At 37.2% G+C, this 19,708-nt stretch overlaps 3 protein-coding genes across 6 annotated transcripts in view; 1 reads left to right on the top strand and 2 right to left on the bottom strand.

The window, feature by feature from the left end:
- slc31a1 (solute carrier family 31 member 1) overlaps nt 1-14,730 on the bottom strand; it is a 31,428-nt gene extending 16,698 nt beyond the window's left edge. The window contains exons 1-5 of one of the 3 annotated variants that reach the window (XR_006924359.1): nt 14,567-14,730; nt 8,396-8,522; nt 7,174-7,246; nt 5,269-5,437; nt 4,803-5,066 (exon numbers count right to left, since the gene is read on the bottom strand). Coding sequence is in view for 2 of the 3 variants with exons in the window: in XM_046838988.1 (XP_046694944.1) it covers nt 4,865-5,066; nt 5,269-5,437; nt 7,174-7,246; nt 8,396-8,518 (567 nt within the window). In the remaining variant the exon portion in view is untranslated. Of the gene's footprint in view, nt 1-4,019; nt 5,067-5,268; nt 5,438-7,173; nt 7,247-8,395; nt 8,523-10,013; nt 10,231-14,566 lie in introns of those variants that run through there. The other 2 variants (XM_046838988.1, XM_046838989.1) reach the window with 2 other exon arrangements.
- Nucleotides 151-2,355, top strand: cdc26 (cell division cycle 26 homolog). 2 transcript variants are annotated; one of them, XM_046838990.1, is made up of 3 exons: nt 151-295; nt 594-730; nt 1,924-2,355. In XM_046838990.1, the coding sequence occupies exons 2-3, from the start codon at nt 650-652 to the stop codon at nt 2,089-2,091; spliced, it is 249 nt and encodes an 82-aa protein (XP_046694946.1). In that variant the 5' UTR covers nt 151-295; nt 594-649; the 3' UTR covers nt 2,092-2,355. The 2 variants fall into 2 exon arrangements, with proteins under 2 accessions (XP_046694946.1, XP_046694947.1); XM_046838991.1 differs by having other exon boundaries at nt 192-295; nt 635-730.
- A 902-nt stretch (nt 14,731-15,632) lies between the features above and the next one.
- atp6v1g1 (ATPase H+ transporting V1 subunit G1) lies at nt 15,633-18,489 on the bottom strand. The gene is made up of 3 exons (XM_046838484.1): nt 18,279-18,489; nt 17,235-17,335; nt 15,633-16,523 (listed from the first exon to the last, which is right to left on the bottom strand). The coding sequence occupies exons 1-3, from the start codon at nt 18,358-18,360 to the stop codon at nt 16,350-16,352; spliced, it is 357 nt and encodes a 118-aa protein (XP_046694440.1). The 5' UTR covers nt 18,361-18,489; the 3' UTR covers nt 15,633-16,349.
- Between the last annotated feature and the right edge of the window lie 1,219 nt (nt 18,490-19,708).

Below are 19,708 nucleotides of genomic sequence, written 5' to 3'. Positions count from 1 at the left end.
ATAACAAATGCACGTGTTTTGTTTTCATTTATTAAAATAAAAACGATGTTAAAAGATTTACGTGTTTTGTTTTATTTAAAAAAATGTACAATTAATATGTTTTGTTTTATTCTATAAAAATGTGGACAAAGATTTGTGACAAATAAACGTGCTTTCACAACATTTTAAAGATTTCTCGCAAAAGTAAATAATAAAATAAACATACAGAAACGATTTAGAAAACTACACAGAAGAAAAACTACATTTCCCAGAAATCCAACTTCCGGTTAAGAGAAAAAAAAATCCGCCAACTTGGGTAAGCGTGCGCAAATACAAGGCGTTTTTAATGTTTTTTATATATTTTATATGAATGTTAAATTTAGTAAAATACTAAAATACACAATTCCTTTCAAAATACATACATTTCTACAATTTTTATGTTTGTATTTTGAACATTAATCCTGCTTATTGAGCTAGCTAGCTAGTGTACAACAACAGACTGCATGCTGGAGCTGATGTTCTTCTTCCAGGAACACAGTTATGACTAAATTAAATAGAACTGTGTTGCACATTACTCTAAAGTTACTATTTATCCACTTGTATTGTATTCCCAGGAGGTATGGGCTGTCTTTTATTATTTTAACATTTATTTAAGCCTATAAACAAAACGATGCTTCGCCGAAAACCAACTCGTCTGGAGCTGAAGCTGGATGATACCGAGGAGTTTGAGAGTGTGAAGAAAGAGCTGGAGGTGTGTAGAGATGCTCTGTTACTCATAATAATGAAAATAAGGTTTACATCCGGGTTCTCTGGTTTCCTTCCAGTGACTAATAGGTGGGTTGTAACTAGTGATGGGAAGATCAGATCATTTTGATCTTTAAAAAAAAAATCATTTAATTATTTTGATCAGAAATAAAGTAAAAAATTACATTTTCAATATGCAGAACCCCCAAACACGTCTACATACACGACCTTTAACTACAGTTCCAATAATGAAAATATGAAGATGCAGCTAAGGACAAATTATGATCACAATGAGTTGCTTATATCTTCTGGTCTGTGACTTTCAGTCACTTGACTCCCATAAATATTGGAACGCTGCATCTGCAAAGCCATCATCATTGTAGATGACCACACACACACACACACACACACACACACTTCACAAACAGACCTTGTAACAGTTTTTTCCCTCAAGCCATCAGGCTCCTCAACACACACAGAACTGAACATACACTCACACACTCCCCCACTCACTCAACTGTGTGTTACTGAACTGTTACAAACTCAAACTTGAAAACGAAACACTCAAATACTAAACACAATTCATACACATCCATGTCTAGAGCACCTCCTGTATTATAACTGTTTACATGCTGTTTTGCACAAAATTGTGTGTTTACAAATACACTCTTGTTTACAGTTTTTTTTTTGCACATTGTTTTGTATACCATATTATTATACAGGAGGTACACTAGTCGGTGCTATTTTGTGTATTTTGTTGTGTCTGTCTAAGTTGCGCACAATCCACTTGACTACTTTAGTCCTTAGCTCTGTTTTGTTGTGTAGCACTATGTTGTTTTGTGTAGCACCAGGCTTCTGGAGAAATGTCGTCTCAATTCATTGTGTACTGCATCAGCTATAGACTTCTTGACTTGACAATAATGTCAAGATTCGGAAAAACCTGATCTAGTGCATAGTGTAGCGTCTATATGAGTCATGTGACAAAAGAACGAACGACTCGGAACCAGAGGACTCATGAGATGAACATGCAGAACCTACAGAGATACAATGCTTTGCTCATGTGTGTCCAGTAGACGATGAGTGAATCACTCTTTGAGTCGTTCTTCTGAGTCAAATGAAAGACTCGTTTAAAATGAACGAATCGTCACTATTGGATTCTTGTAGCCATGCCCTTTACTCATTACACTTTTTCTGATACAGAGCCGAAAGAAACAGCGAGACGAAGTGGACGTGGTCGGAGTTACACCCAGCGAGATGAGCACTTCGGACGGAAAAACCCGAGAGCAAACCATCCACGAGCGAATAGGATACAAACCTCATCCGAAGTCAAACACACTCCCGTCTTTCTTCGGGAACCTCCAGTTCTGAGTAAATGAACGAACTCAGGAAAAACGACACAGATCTTAGGCGTGTTCTGCATCGGTGCTGTTTTGATTGGAAACTGTTCTTAGTTGTGAAGTTTGGAACCCAGAGCCACTCCATGCTGAAGCTTTTTGTAATTAGTTCTAATAATGATTAGAAATAAATTGAATGTACATACCTGCCTGTCTCACAGCTTCTTCTGAAGGGGACTAATGTGGCCTTGACTGAGAAATGATTATACAATATGATATTAAAGAGGTCTGACTTCTAGTCTCAGGAGTAATTTTTTTTATATTATATAATACTCACACTGTAATCATGGGTCTTATCATTATCATTTATTCCACAGAACTTCCAAATTCACAAATTTGATTGTCCAGAAGTTTTTTTTTTTTCTCTGCACGCAGCTGTAAATGTGTTTTTCACTTCACCCTGAGTGCTAGCTAATGCTCTGGGTTACTGATTGGATGGTTGGGAGTTCAAACCTCAGTATTGCCAAGCTGCCACTGTTGGGGCCCTTGTGTAAGGCCCTTAACCCTCTGTGCTCCAGGGAATACTGCAGTCTGACCCCAGCTTCCTAACATCACTAGGATATGCGAGGGAAATACCGATTTCAAATATATGAGGCGGCATCAAAAAGTTTCAAGACTAGTTTTGTAGTAACACGCCAACAGATGGCAGCACAAGCCTGCACGCGCAGTCAAAGGGAGCACCAAACTTAAGTCAGTGTGCCAAAAGACATCGTCCTGTGTACATCAGAAGCAGTGCGACTGGTGCTATTCGGACCACGCGCGCACCCTGTCACCGAGTTCTCCTCACACGTGAGTCTCTCGCCGGGAATCAACACCATCTCACTTCCCAACCCACTCTACTTGCCAGATTTTGCTCCTGCAAACTCCATTCCTGAAGATGAAGATCCAACTCAAAGGTCGTAGTTTTGACACCATTGCGGAGATCCAGAAACGTGACTTCCAGGACGCATTCCAGAAGATTAAGGAACTCTGGGTGCACTGTATTGCTGTAGGGAACTAATTTAAAGTTGATTGTGTGTGAACATGGTTAATTTAACTGTCTTTTAAACAGCGCTAGTTTAAACTTTTTGATGCCACATTATGGTTCCTGGTAGATGATGCAATTCTGTCAAATCTTCCTCTCCCAAACAGTCCTGACAAAATACACTATATTCCCAAAAGTATTGGGACACCTGACCTTTCCGAAGATAAGATAAACCTTTATTCGTCCCACAGTGGGGAAATTTCCTGCTATATGTGGTTCTTTTCCAAACTGTTACCACAATGCTGGAGGCACACAATTGTACAGGACGTCTTTAGATGGCGCTGTAATAACAAAACCTGTTTTGGCACGGCAATGAAGCAAAGTGAGCTCCTTAAAGATCTGGTTTACATACTTTGGAGAAGAAGATCTTGCTGCTATAGAGCTCTGATCTCATTCCTACTGAACACCTTTGGGATTAATATGAATGCTGACTGCACCCCAGGTCTCCTCACCTCACCTACATCAGTACCTGCTTTTCATAACACCCTTGTGGCTGATTATCACAAATATTCATAAACACACTCCAAAATCTTCCCAGAAGAGTGAAGGAAATTAGAAGAGCAAATTGGGACTAAATGTAGACTGCGATGCTCAAAAAGCACATAATTATGACCAGGTGACCCAATACCTTTGGCAAAATAGTGTATGACATGACCTTTAGTTTTACCTGCTATCTGCCCCGACACGTGAGCAGGATAAACCTGAAGACGTGCAGCATCGGCAGTTGCGAAAGCCTTGACCCTTATGAAATCAGAATTTATTGCCTGTAAATGTTTATGACCGTACAGATATTCAGGGTACGTGCACCGTGAGCTTCAGCACCAAAAGGAAAAAGGATCAGTTTTTTGCAGCAGCAGCAATAAAAACAGCAGCCGTTATAAATTACATTTAATTTAATTAGATCTCATTTGACGAGCACATGTATGTCTGCTGCATTTATAACATTAGATAAAAGGTAATGATGTCAGTAACTAAAATAACAATAGACTCGTATATACTTGACAGTAATAGAATATTTCAAATACAAATTATAAAAAAAGGAATCATCACTAAGACACTGGCATCAGATTGTCTACATTTTATGGTTTGTTCTCTGTTTGTTGAGAAAAAAAAAAATTCAGCTTTGTAAACTGAAACTGAGTTCCAAAGCCAGACAGGCGGCATGATCTCTTTTCTTTTCCTCTCTTTCGAGACTTTGATTGTGATATTTCAGCAATTATGATAAAAAAAAAAAAAAAAAAAGACACTTGGTGGTGTATTTTCCGATAATTTCTTTCCTTTGAGAATCAGTAAATCTTGTAGTATGTCACTAGGTACTATATATATATTTTTTTTTTTAAGGCAAAAGGTTTAGTCCCTTTAAAACCCTCAGACATGTGATCATTTTACAACTGAAGAGGTAGAATTTAAGGCCTGTGAGGGATGAAAGCTGAAAATATGACTGGGTCAAATATGATAATCCTGAATGTGAAGTGAAGGGGATAAAAACTTGATATGATAAAACTTATGGGTAGAAAAAAACGTAATAAAATCTGGAGCAGCCTGACACTGTGTGTTTGTGCCTTTGGGAGTAATATAATATGAAATAATTGAATCATTTCCTGTTATTTGTATGTTTGTGATGGTAATTTTTTTCTCCCCTATATGTATTTGTATATGTTGAGAGAGAGAGAGAGAGAGAGAGAGAGAGAGAGAGAGAGAAAGGACACGGGCGAGGACAGGCTTAATGACAGTGTTCTGTAATGTCCACCACGACTGCCTTCTTCCAGCTAAACAGGAAGTAACCCACGCCGGCTCCCAGTGCCACCGCTATGCATAGGTAGCCGTTGTAGGTCATGAACACCAGCATAAGAAAGTAACTGATCACCACCTGGACCACGTGAAGTATAGTCTGAAAAACGTGTGCCATACTCAGCATCCTCTGTCTGAAAGAAACAGAAGAAAAGTTTTTCTTGTTAGAACAGCCTGGAGCCATGACTAGATCTTTTATCATTATAGAGCACTATAAATGACGCAAGGAGGTTGTTAATGGGAGCGTCTTTAGGACTTTGAGGCTAAAATCCAATGAACTTGCGATTCTTGTGCAAATGTAAAGTCTACGCTGTATAATGTACCCGGCGAACTCACCCGACTGTTTTGTGGGTCTCCATGAGCACAGTTCCATCAGTGCCGGGAACTGGCATGGAGTTGTAGCGTACGCTGATTTGGTTTCTCCTCAGCAGGACCTCACGTCCGATCTTTAGTCCCTCGTAGAACGCAGCCAATAGAAACACTCCGAAACAGGCTCCTACCATCTCTGAGAGGAGGAAATGAGTAGTTCTGAATATGAGCACATTGTAGCGTAAGATGTTGATCAAGTGGTCTGTGCTGTTATAAGTAGTGATGAGTAGATCGGATCATTGTAGTGACCTGGTTAACAGAGCTATTAGGGTTGCACAAGCCAGGGCACTCTTAGTGCTGGTCCCAAGCCCAGATAAATGGGAAGGGTTGCGTTAGGAAGGGCATCAAGCGTAAAACGTGGCAAATCAAATACGTGGATCAGGAATTATGGTTTGGACATGTGCAGAGGAGAGACATGGGGTATATCGGTAGGAGAATGCGGAGGATGGAGCCACCAGGAAGGAGGAAAAGAGAAAGACCAAGTAGGAGGTTTGTGGATGTGATGAGGAAAGACATACAGGTGGTTGGGGTGAAAGAGGCAGATGTAGAGGACAGGGGGGGTATGGAGAAGGATGAGCCGCTGTGGCGCCCCCTGATGGGAGAAGCCGATAGAAGAAGAAGAAGAAGATTGTAGTGACTTGGTTCTTTGAATCTCGTTCATCAAAATGAACAAATTATTTCCCCAGTTTTTAATAAGCAGATCTCCGAACACACATCCAAATACACAAACTTCCTAATAATGAAAACATGACAATGCAGCTAAGGACAAATTTGGATAAACAGAATAAGTTGCTCACCTCTCGTATCGTCTAGTCGGAGTCATTTGTTCTTTTTTTTTACGACTCCCATATACGCAGTGCGTAGCCTCTATGGGAGTCGTGAAAAAAAGACCCAGAGGAATCGTGAGATGAGCTACTCAATTCTGTTTCCTGTGTAACGAACTGCCGTTTAAGGGTGTCACGTGATAAAAGAACGACAGACGCGGATTAGAAGAGTTGAGAATTAACTGCTCAATCCTGTTCCTTGTACATAACCTCGTGCTCGTCCACTATTGTTCATTTTAGTTTTGAGCAACTTGAGACCCTGGTCTCTCTGTTTAGCTCAGCTATAAGAAACAACTTGATCCAAAAGACGTGTAAAATCCCCAGTACTCCTGCCATACAGCTCTTAGAAAGTACACATCCCTGTGACCGACAACGTAACGCAAAGCTGACTGTACATAGCAACATGATGGACTATGGTTAGTAATTATACGTAATTATACATATATACACGTGAATTACATATATTTATACGTATGTAAGCTGACCCACGTGGTAGCTGTAACTGTTAAAAAAAAAAAAAGTAAAAAAAGAATTTATAAAGGAGGTGATGGAACATGCTGGTAACCGTGGTAACTGAATAAAGACGTCACACCACACAGAAGCATGTTAAAATGATAACGTGATTTTCAACATTCCGCATTTCATCCCCATTTGCTGCTTTAATAAACTCCGTTCTTCTTGGAAGATGTTCCACCAGAAACCGTGGAAATTTGTGTGAGATTCATTGAGCCACAAGGGTGTTAGTAACGGCAGGTTCTGCTGTAGGTGAGGAGGTCTGGGGTGCAGTCAGCGTTCACATTCCTCACAAAGGCGTTCAATAGGGTTGAGTTCAGAGCTCCATAGCAGCTTTGAGGGAACAGTTCGGAGCTGAACCACATATGGCTGGAAAGGTCAGGTGTCCCAATACTTTGTCCATATAATATACACAAATCTAATAATAATAGAACTATTCAAACTTTTTTAGAAGCAACTCCCTATATTACGTGTATAAAATGTAATTCTTTGCACATTTTATTAACAATTAAGTAATTAAGTAGTTTGGACTCACCTCCAGGTGTGTTTATAACCAGGCCAGCAAACAGCAGCTCAACATTTTTGCACCCAAAGTAAAAGGTCATTTGCTGCACAGAGGGAAAAAAAAGACAGGCATCGTTTACATTACAATGCAGTATAAATGAATCCTACAGCGATGTTGAATGCTCAAATGTGATTAATCACACAGTATTAACTATTAAATACAAACTGCTAATGTTGCTTTGGTAACAACTGAGACACATATGGCAGGAGAAGGTGCGTATTTCAGATGCTTCTGGAAGAAGTCGCAAGAACTAATGTCTTACTTGTTCCGGAGTAACAATAAATATTGGATATTATGGAAATATTTGGAATTATGATAAAAAAAAAAAATTGAAAAAAACCCAACGCAAACTTGTACTAGTATTAAAAGTGTAAAATATAAAAATGTGGTGCCTGAAGAGTCCAATAACAAATGAAATAATTTATTTATATCGTCCCAAAGCAGCAAGTACAATGAGAACATTTGGTCAAAACATACACAGTGGAACAGCAATACTTGCGACCTTGACACTTGCGACCTCGAAGGTTTGCGACTTTTCATTTGGAAACGGACTGAGAGAAAAATCTGAAAGTTTGTATTAATAAATTACATAATAAATGTTTGAAAAACTATTTTATTATTGTATTATTCATTTAAAGTAGTAAATTAAACATTTATGACGAGTCATCCACAATTGTTGTTAAGTTTACACTACATGTACAATTCCCAGTGAAAAAGGAACCATAAAAAGGAGAGTCAAAACATTTTTATGACTCCATCTTGCTCAAAGCATTTAAAGTGTTCACCCGGTCACTGATCTGACAGTAATTTCTGTCACGATTTCAAAGTTTTATATTTCCCTCAACTTTCAAGCAGACTATTTACAAATGCCAGCAAGCTTTCTTGCTGAACGCATGTAGTGTATTTTTTTTTTCCAGAGAACATTGCGCGTGAGAATCCCGGGAGATCGGCACGATTCTGGAAAACTCGGACAAAAAAAACATGCTGAGATCAAAATAACCGAGATCTCATGTCCCCCCCCTTTCTCTTTTTCTTCACCTGTTCCTGCATGGTTGTGTGCACGATTGGTTGATTAGATAAGTGTATGAAAGAGCGTTACGTCGTGACCCAATGGCGAACCGTAAAACCAGTCTTAGCCTAGCTTGTTTATCTAGAGATCTATCAAATTCATTTAGTCGCAATGAGTACTCACCATCATCATGTGTTGGTTTCCTCCGGATCCATGACCCATGGTGTGATCTGAATGACCCATGGTGTGATCTGAATGATCCATGGTGGTTGGGGAAGGCATATGGTTGTGATGCCCGTGTGCCATTTTCCTGCAACAAACAAACGAATGAATAAAACGTGAAATTGTATTCCACTACTGGTATCCAATCATTTCTGATGTGTAGTTTTATGGCTTTAAGATCCTAACGACAAGCGAATCAGTACGACCTGTACTTATGTCCGATATCCAGGTGACACGGCGTCGCTAAATACGACCCCACCAAACACTCTCATGTATGTCAATGACCACACATGGAAAGTAGAATTTGGAAAATAACATCCGCTTAACCTTTACTAGTTGAATCCCGTTGTTGACCCCCAGGGCTACACGTTCGAACACTCTGCCTCTCTCTAATCCGATATGTAGCCATTTAAAAGAAATGGAGGTCTAATGGAAGAATAATACACTTTCCTAAAAGGGCAGAACAAGCCTGAGGGGATAATAAGACAAGAAACAGCTCTGACAGAGAGCGCAGATAATGAAAAGATACAGCTCCCACCACCTCAGGCTTCTTTTTCTCCAAAAAAAACCAAAAAACCATGTCAGTCACAGTTTACTTCCTGAAACGTCACTGTAATATCGCAGTAGTTACTCAGTGAAACCAATTGCACAGTATGTTCAAGTGTACTACAGTACGTTTATTGATGGCTGTTTATGAAATACTGCTTATTTTACATGTAATAGACGTATAATAAACAATTCACACTCCCTCCGTATGAGAAAGTAGTTCATCAGAGGGTACGGGTGTTTAAAACAAAACGTCTCCTTTTCATGTTATTACGACTGCGTCCGCACCAACATGATTTAGAAGATAAAAACACACACCAGAACGACCCTAGAGAAGTTCCTACCTCGAATACGAGAACGGATTTAGCTTTTTGTGGAGATCGTACGACGTAAAAACACACAGTCTCCATAGAAAGCTGTGAAATTCCCACTGGTAATGTATCCAGGATTGTGGTTCTTCATGCCAAATAAGCACAGGATTGGAAACGTGCATGAAAATAACTAAACCATGTCTCTCTTTACGGTTGTTTTTTTATTTTTATTTTAATTTTTTTCCAACTTTTTTTTAAAAGTATGCATGATACTTGCACACCAGAATTTCAAATATGATAAAAAAATGCTCTTTTTATTTAACATTTATAACCTTTTTTTTCCCCAACTCACAAAGCGTCTAAAAAACTGAATAATCCACCAAAAGAAATGTAAAATAAAAACATAAAAATGTAAATGACGAATTTGTCCAAAATTCAGGACATATAAGGAAATATATTTTTGTTTTTTGCGATAAATATATCTATTATCCGATTGAATTTGACAATCGTAATGCCACAGTACAGTACTTTTAAAAAATAAGGAACTGAATGCAGTCACACATTCACATGATATAAGAGATAGTACGCAACACTCACTTCATTGTCCACTGAAAATAAAGTTTTTTTTTAAATTATTTTACATTACGATATTATTTTGCAGTAAGCGCTCAGGCTAGACCCAAACACATCGATCTGAACCCAAAACAGCAGGTCCGACTCACCCTGACGCTGCTCTCTCTCTCTTTCCTGTATGACTTTCACTAGTAAACGACGAGGTCCTGTCAGCTAGAAGCGCTCACATAAAGCGGCGCTTCGCACAGAGAAATGGAACTTGGATCTTGGGCGTGTGCAGATGTGGAGTGTGGCCCGACCTTTCGAAAATGATCCCTCGCGACTAATCTCACCGTGTGATCTTTCTCCTGCCTTTGCCTTCTAATGGCAGGTATAAAGCCAATCAAAAGACTTTGGTCGCTCGTATTACATAAGCAGCACAGCACAGATCCTCTTTCTGAAGCACGTGCATTTTCGGTGCAGAGTGAAGTTTGACTATTACTTTTGACTCTATACTCATTTATTCTTTTCTCACAAAGTGAACAGGGATTTCACAAATCAAACATGAAAAGGTGTGTTACATGTTACATGACTTTACACAATATAAAACTTCATGTAAAGCTCCTTATGTAATATCTTTTCAATAGAATTGATGAGGGCAGGTGGTAGCCTAGTGGTTAAAGCATTGGACTTTGGATCTGTGGGTTCGAGTCCCATCTTATTTCCGGAGTGAGTAGCCACAGTGGCACTACACCAAATCTAGTTTCTTTTTAAGAAACTTTTTGGCATTGTTGTGTATGCTTTGTTGTTTAAAAACAATTGTAAAAACTTGCGGTCCACCACTTTATACGTTCCTGAGAAAACTCAAGATTTTAACAATGTTTTGCAAGTAAAAATGTTTGCAGTTGGTACTGAAAAACCCTGCACCAGTACGAATACATGTACCGTTACACTCCTATTATATGTTATATCAGCATGTTTAAACAGTTGGCTGGTCTTCAATAGCTTTCTGACAATACTGGCTCCATGCTGCTGAGACCTACGGTGCCTGAGAATCGAAGAAATCAGGCATTTTAGCCTACTTTGCCTACTATTTCAAATTAATGCCTCAGTGTAGTCTCGAGCCCTCCATCATTTTCCACGGGATCACAGAATTTGTTTATTTAATGAAATTTCTGGGAGAGCTTAAACATTTCTCTTTAGTGATTTTTAATAGATGGTAAAACTTATTTATTTTGTTTTGAATCTTTTAAATCACAGTTGTTTGAAATTTCAGTCTTTTCAATCTTAAAATTGTGTTCAAAGGATCCTGAGAATCGAACTGAAACGTATCAACTTGCATCGTAATCTGACTAAGTATTTCTGCTTTGTGTCTGACCACCCAACTGTCATAGACACTGGAATCATCATCAGACTACAAATATGGCTGATCTGAATGATAATCTCCATCACTGACACCCACTTTCACGTTCACAGTCACTCGATAGTGCAGTTCAGTTCAGTTTACACACATACTAAGCACTTTCACAACACTCTCTCATTGTGAAGTATTGTCTTGTGTTTATTTGCTAGACTGACTGAGCCTTTGTTTGCTGTGGACACTTTCCTGGTTGTTGATTCTATTCTCGCTTCCTGGTTTTGTGATTCTGCCCGTGTCCTCATATTTGCTGTTCTTCTGACTGTGTCTGATTTTGGCAACGTTTCTGGGTCATGTGTTAGATTTGTCTGCTTAACTTTTAAACAAAGCTTTAACCTGCAAATGCATCTGATCATGCTGCTTACGTGTTAAGCAGCATTAATAGCTACGTATTTTAATGCCGCACCCATTCGTGTTTTATTCCTTGCTAATTTCATGCATTTTTTCCTCTCACAATTTGCTCAGTTATTCCTTTAACTATTATTTCTAATAAGTGAAAGAGGTCCTACATATTTTCCCCTATTCCGAGAATGTATTTTGTGTGGGAAATTCACTATTAGGATTTTCCGTGGTACACGACGAGGTACAAAGAGCGCCTGTTCTGGAATATGAGAAGGAACACAAACAAACACCTTGGTCCACTTCCAAAATCCTGAATTTCACATCACACCAATGACATTTCCAAAACTTTAAACACACAAAAAAAAAGTTTTTCAAAATACAGTATTACAGACATTAAAACACCTAGCTGCTTCGTTTGTGGTTTATTATACTTGTTTATATATTGACAAAAAAAAAGTCCATTGTGTGTAACATTTATTCATTTCTAAGAAAGTAGTTTTGACTTCTCCGACAAAGAATCTCAAAAACGGTTGCTCTGCTAATGACTAAATCTCTGTGACTGTTGTTTATAGGATTTCTGGGATTAAAAAAATATGATACGAACATCTTAAAGCCTCAAACATCTCGTTCGCAAACCCTTTTTATTCATATAAACCCGAAATGACAAAAACAAACAAAAGACTTATGTTACCCAGTCCACCCACATTAATCCTCAAATATTTGAAGTACTCGTATCACAGCATGACTGAATTCTCAGACCGGCGGGAGAGCATTCATTTACTATAACGGCGTATAGAACAGCTCTTATAGTAAATCGCAGGTTTATACGAACACGCTCCGTCTAATACGTTATCGTTTCCATAGTAACAGATTTCTACGATGAAAGCTCTAAAGCTTCTAACAATCGGATTTTTAAAACCATGCTGTTTAACACTGCGACACGTATATAATCGTTATCACGGTGACTTTATGTAATATTTATGGAAAGATTTATGTTCAGCGCAGTCAAGGGTTTTTCCGCTACAGAAAAGTCTTCAGGACTTTTAATCTCTGGGTCAACTGACAAGCGACATTAATGTTTTTATTATGTTTATTAACTAAAATTACTGTATAGATGAGCGAATGAAAGGTGATGCTCAGACAGTATATATACGTGTGATGGTCAGGGTGTACATGTACAAAGCCAATGTTCGTAAATTAGCAATCTTTTGTCATTTTAAATTATTTAACAAATTCAGAGATGATCCGAGAGCTGAACTTGTGAAGAGTTTGAGAATAGTGCCACCTTGACGGTATTTCGATTAAAATAAAACTACAAAAGAAGGATTAACGGACATATTCACTTAACTACTTTGTAGGAGCTATAAAACACTGCTTATTTCAGGTGCGACAAACGCAAGCACGTATAATTACCTGCTGGATTCTCGTAATTACCGTTCTTCAGACGTGAACAAACAAAAATTACCTCAAATCTAAACGTACACTCATTATGACAGTAGTCGTTTATTTATAAAGTCACATGTTATTTAACACCAGGAGAAACAATCAGAACCAAATGTATGTAGAAGAGATGTGTATCATTGTATAACTCTTGAAAAAAATTTGGTTGCGTGTAGTTTGCGTTCATTCGTTCTTTTCTTCTTTTTTTTTTATTCTCAGTTTGCGCAGAGGATAAATAATGCGATGCAAACGAGGGTAAAGAAATTATTCGATCGCAAATGATCTGTAGGAAAATGGGGGAAAAGCAGGTCGTGTTTGTTCCGTGATGTTTGTATGAAGATTTAGTTTGCAGCTTATATTTATATAAAAGATATAAAACTGGGGACTCCAATCTTTTCCTTAAAGGGCCCGGTGGAAAACCACCTAGTGATGCGCATGGACTTCTCAGAGCGACGCCATAATGTCGGATGAAGCTACTGATGGATTCCATGCTCACGGTTGATCAGTTATGTTCTTTCTTTGTTAAGTTGTTCGAAGGTCCCACAAAAACCCACATAACTCAAAGTCACACAGCACAACGGTAAGAAACCGTAAATGAGCCGAATTTGAAATGTATGTTTTTAAACAACGGATTCACAAAATCACAACATTCGAGGACAAATAAAATGTTAATCATTTTCAAAAATCTATGTGAGGACCAAGATGCTGAGGCGGTGTGAGATAGAGGTACTTCAACACCTTGATGGATGTGTTGGTGGCTTTTTTTCCCCCCTACATCACATCTACAGAGTGTTTTATGCTTCGTGTACCAGAACAGTTTTTTTTTCTACATAAAGAATAACAAGTGGTTCTTTCTGTTCATTTCTTGGTTTGTTGAGGAGCATCTAGAAGAACAAACTAGTTCCTGTTCTCCTGTTGCTTTTTTATTTCATTACTGAGGAAAATAATTTACATTTTTAATAAAACACATTGGTGTTAGAAAAAGGAGACTCGTTTCATAAAGATTTAACAAACATTCAAACAGTTATAATTTTGTTATTTGGTAAATAATATCACATTTATAAACTTTATATAACGTTTTATAAGCTTTCGCCACAAAAATCGCTGTGATTGGGCTGTTACTATTAAAAACCACCCGCGTGAGCGCATGAATATAAACCGGTGATTTGAAGCCGGATCTACTTTAAATGACTTTAATGACTTGAGATAGGAAATGAATCCAAAACAAGAATGAAATCTTTTTTATATCATTAATGAGAGTAAAAATAGATCGGTTTACATGTTAGGAATGACTGAAAACAATTATAGAACAGGTATTCTACAAGTATTCATTCGAACAGAAATAATTATAATACAAAAATAAAAAGCCCTAAATTACCCTGATTTTTTCCATTCAAATAAACCTGTCCAAAAAACGTCCATTAATAAACTGAACTTCATATCGTTCAGAGGTCAAACCTAACACACACACACACACACACACACACACACACACACACCGAAGTTAGATTAAGATTTACTTACCTTTAATCCCAAAACAAACCCTTGATTATATATCAATATAAAAATAAACTATGTTAAATAAACAGATGTGTTCATGCACATTCCCCGAGTATGAAGACTCAGAATGCTAGTAAAAGATCACACAAGAAGCCATAGACATTCAGAGATATGTTTCCTTTCAATAATAAAAGTCCTCACGTATCTAACAGGGTTGTGATGCAATTTATTAAATGTGACCCTTAATTTAAATATCAACTTATTTTAGTACGGATAAATCCAAACTAAAACATATTTAACTATAAAGCACTTAAAAAGAAAACACTAACCTTTTTTTTTTTATTATTTACTGTTTAGTATCAGGATCAGTCTATAAATATAATTTCAAAATATTACTGCAAAATTCGACAGAATTGTTAAATCATAAATCATTCAAACGATTCAGTCTTTACGTTTTGATTAACAAAACGTAATGATGTTTCGGGAAAAACTCATTCATAAAGGTATAATTAAACTCGAAACTTAAAATATAGCCTAAATTTATACGCTTGCATTAAATTATTAATAGCGAATATATAAAAGCTTTTTGTTTGTTTTTTAAAGCTCATTAAGAGTATATGATTGTAATTTGTGTTATAAACTGTGATCCACGTAGCCGGTTAAATATACTGGCGGACAGGACATTTATTTTGAAACAAAATCACGCTCTTACTTCCTTAATGCCGGATTTGCAGTGCACAGGCGCACTAAAGTTGCACATGTGTCCATGGGTTTTACGACAGCAGGCGTTTCTTCACCGCGCATGCGCACCATTTTAGGACTTATTTTTGTTGATCTACGATAAAATATCTTGTACAGGGAGTCGATCTGTTTAAGTTTATAACACACACTTTTAAGATTGTAAATATAAATATTTGAAAGAAAATACAATATAAAACTAAACAATTAGTATATAAAATAGATTCTAGATGATGCAATAGTTTAATGAATTATAGTGCAATTAAACTATATAATATACCGACAAAATTGTAAATGTTATTCATAAAAGCTTGAAACAGAAATAAAAATCAGTTTGACACGGAGACACACATACACACACACACAACCATTTATTATTATTGTATTTTCACAGCCAGATCTTACAGAGGAATGTCAGGTACACATCCAAGAGGAAAAAAACAGAGGAAAAAAGAAACGAGCTTTGTTTTTTTTTGTTTTTTATCCTTGTCACAAACACTCCAGGGAAGAAAAATTAAGTGTTTTTTTTCCTTTTCTTTTTCGCAGGGAACGAGGAAGTGAATACATTTCAAATACATTTCCTCCCCACGCCGAGGTTGTACTTAAGGAACATGTATGTGCGATGGATATTTATATATACACACAAAGATCATTTCATGGTTCTGTAGCAATCAAATAAAACACTTTCTTTTAATAATTATTATGAACAACACAAAGCACATCTAAATGCACAAACCGGACAGACATATGCACTGCTATTACATTCCAACAGGTTTAACGATGCAGAGACAAAGACATGCACTGAACCACTGCAGGACCGCCATCACCATCGAAAGGATATAAATATAAATATAATTCACCTAAAGCTACAAACAATAAAACATTTCTAATTTGAGAGAACTGACCAAAACCTGGTGTGTTCATTTGAAATGTAGTAAACACAGGAAAGCTGTATGACTCAGTATTACAGCTACCTGTCACATCTGTAAAACTAAATACGTATGTACGGCTGGAACATCTGTATGGTTGTACAAGGCAAGTCTTTGCCTCAGTGATTCTTCTGCGAGGTTTATCCAGCGACGCGGTAGTTGGTGTGGATCTCTGGCTTGATGTCGCACACCATCTTCAAGAGGTTGTTCATTACAGCTTCTCGGTTTTGCTGATAACTGCTCTGGATGCGGCTCATCTTGTCCACGGTTTCTTTGTCTACCTCTACGGCAGAGTTGCCGTGGGATCCGAGTGCCTTTAATTTAAAAAATATATAATAAAATGTGTGATAAATAAGTATGAGAAATAAATTAATGTGTCTAGACAAACAAATAGATAAATCAGGACACAGATTTATAAAAAATTCATTTAATATATAACATTCTATAGACACAACTTTAAAGACATGTTACCACAAAGCTGGAATGTGGATGTGGAATTGGATGTGTTTGGATGCAGTAACATTAAAATCTTCCCTTCACTTAAACTATGAGACCCAAGCCTGTTCCCTGTTCCACCCCTGTACACAAATCCAGCTCCATGAAGATGTGCTTTACATATGGTGGAGTGGAAGATCTCCTTTGGGATGAATGTGAATGCTGACTGCACCCCAGAAGACTGAAGGTTATTATAACAACAAATGGAGACTAAACGTGGAATGGGATGCACAAGACCCCGTGTCCACAAACATTCGTCCATATAGATTATATTACATAAAACTAATATTTCACTAATTTACAAGTATAAACTTAAAACACGACAAGGTGCGAGATATTTTTCTGTATCTCTGCATTAATAAACAACTTTATTCACAAAAAATAAATGTAATAAACTGAAAACTAATGTGAATTTCAATGACTGTAGGTTTCATGTGACAGTAATATCTGGTCACCCAAATATTTCACAAACGTCTTTGCCTACATTTTTATCATCAGATGGAAAAATCTTCTTGTCCGTTCTGACTCACCGCAGCTTCCTTGGTCTTGAACTCCTTTTCCCTCTGGAGACGGTACTGCTCGATCTCTGCCTGAGCTTCCTCCTTGGCTTGCTTCAAGCGCCGGTTTTTCCCTGCGAATAAAAACACGTGCAGACTTTAAAAACAAAACTCCTCAAACGCCTTTGTTTTGAACTATATATGAAATATAGAATAGGGGAAATGATCTGCACTGATTTTTCTTTCTTTCTGGAACATCCTTTCTTGCACAAATGTTCCACCAGAAAAAGCAGAAACAGGGGGAATTAAACAGGGAAGTGAGTAATGTGGGCCTATTGAGTCAATCGAATGAAAAAGTCTTGGAAATAAGAAAAATTATTCTTTAAGACCTTTTTAGGCATTTCAATTAGTCTGATTTTAAACATCTACGAAGGGAAAAGTCTGGAAGTCATCTAGAATACTTTCTCATTTTGACATTTTTATAATTTGTGTGATATATTTTAAGACTTTTCTACACTACTGGATAAAATTGCAATGCATTTTAACAACTACTATGTCGAGCTTTATTTGTTTTTATTTCATTATCATTTATACAGAGGAAAAAAAAAAAAAAACAAGATGTGAAATCCTGCCCTCTGGGATCCCACGCGCACACATACAGGCGAGTGCATAAGTTAGTACCCCCTTATGACAAAACCAAAAGGTGTTTCTTTGACAGAAACATTTAGTCACAGATGTTCTCACATTATTAAACCGTGTACGTTTTTTACTTATAAAATAGATTAGAGAATAAAGACAATTGATCCAGGCAGCTAATCAGATATGGGGTTTCTCTGTATAACCATGAGCTCGTTTTTAGTTTTTTAAAATACATTTATTTTCTTATTTTTTTTATAGAATTTCGACCATTTGCGTTCATAATATAGCATTTAAAGCAACCGCATCATATCTATGCTGCAGTCTTTCTGTTTTGATGACTAGCCAGTTAGCATAGCTAAGCAGCTCCGTTTCCGTACGAATCGATTCATTCGACTCGGTGTCATATAACACCTTATTAAAACAAATAAAACAACTCACGTTTCCGGGCTTCAGCGACCTTCTCCGCGGCACGTTTCTCGGCTTGTAACAGCTGCTGTATGCCCTGAGACTGACTCGCCATTGTTTTTATTTCAGAAAAGACAAACAGGCACTCGGAGAATAAAGAGGCCGAAATCCGCCGCTGCAGTGAAGGACGAAGTTAAACGCCAGAACCCGTGGAGATCAGCTGACTTTACGTCACGTGACGGAACGTCAAGAAAGAACCACGTGACCAAGTCCTAGCGTCCGCCGGCTCTATTGTCGAGTAAAATTATACGTCAAAAAAAAAAAACACACACACACACACACACACACACACGCGCGGTTAATACCCCTTATTAGTGCTACTACAACTACAAATCCATAATATGACAAGAAACACTCGATTAAGTAAAACAGAGAGGCCATAATTACTGAAAGAAATTACAGTCCATCAATTCGAAAAACCTAAAGAATATAAGTATACTAAATATAAATATAAATAATGTTAAATGTATCCCCGAATGTAGCCTTTAAAACTATCAAACGCTTTAAAAAAAAAAAAAAAAAAACAGCCAATGAAAGGAAGGGCAAGAGCTACCTCTGCTGCAGAGGAAAAGTTTATTGGAATTACCATATTCAAGCCTAAATATATTAAATATTTAGCAGATACAAATGTAAGTTTTTGCAAAATAAAAATTTAAGTTTTACATTCCACAAAAATACCAGAAAAACGTGCATTTCTATAAGTAAAAATGTAATTTTGTTTCTCATAACACTAAATTGTTTCAATAAAGTCAGCCCAAAATGTTTGATCAGTTTGGTTACAGGTTCAAAATAGATCTCAAGACGTTTCTGCTTGATCCAAAGAAAAAACAATGTGTTGAAATATTATTTAGGTCTCCCAGGAGTGTACACATAATACATCTCTTACTGTTAAGCAACATACAAGACATTTTTGATAAATAAAATGTTTATATAGATTGTTCTTAAGCTGTGACACTATTTGTGGATGTTTCTTTTTTTCAGATTGGTGAACCCTATTTTGTCCTTGAAATGTTACATTTCTGTAGTTTAAACATTCGTTTTTTTGTGTTCTATTGTGAATAAAATATGGGCTGATCGGATTTCTAAATCACGGCATTGTTTTTATTATTACAGAATATTTTTTAATAAAAAATACCAAGAAATAGCTGATTTGAAGGCACCTAAATGAAATGTTTTTACATCTCAATGTTGGATGTGAAATTATTAGCTGGGCAATTCTATTGAATCAGGCAAAAATGCCAAACTGTGGACATCATTGTGTAACCATATCCAAGCTGTGAAGCACTGCCACCTTGATGCCCAAGCACCAGTGGGGCTGTTTCTGGAGGCTGTTGGTAACCAAATATTGCATAATTCTTCTCATAAGCGTGTATATTTAAGGAACAGACATGATAAAGGAAATT

The sequence above is a fragment of the Silurus meridionalis genome, chromosome 25 (assembly GCF_014805685.1).
Source record: "Silurus meridionalis isolate SWU-2019-XX chromosome 25, ASM1480568v1, whole genome shotgun sequence".
NCBI lineage: Eukaryota > Metazoa > Chordata > Actinopteri > Siluriformes > Siluridae > Silurus > Silurus meridionalis.
The sequence above is the reverse complement of the archived record's forward strand: the minus strand, read 5'-3'. Positions and strand labels throughout refer to the sequence as shown.

Coding starts and splice junctions, on each gene's coding strand:
- cdc26 (XM_046838990.1), top strand. CDS start 650: ATGCTTCGCCGAAAACCAACTCGTCTGGAGCTGAAGCTGGATGATACC. Junction 731..1,923: donor GTGTGAAGAAAGAGCTGGAG/GTGTGTAGAGAT, acceptor TTTCTGATACAG/AGCCGAAAGAAACAGCGAGA.
- atp6v1g1 (XM_046838484.1), bottom strand. CDS start 18,360: ATGGCGAGTCAGTCTCAGGGCATACAGCAGCTGTTACAAGCCGAGAAA. Junction 17,336..18,278: donor GGTCGCTGAAGCCCGGAAAC/GTGAGTTGTTTT, acceptor TTTTATTCGCAG/GGAAAAACCGGCGCTTGAAG. Junction 16,524..17,234: donor TCAAGACCAAGGAAGCTGCG/GTGAGTCAGAAC, acceptor TTTAAATTAAAG/GCACTCGGATCCCACGGCAA.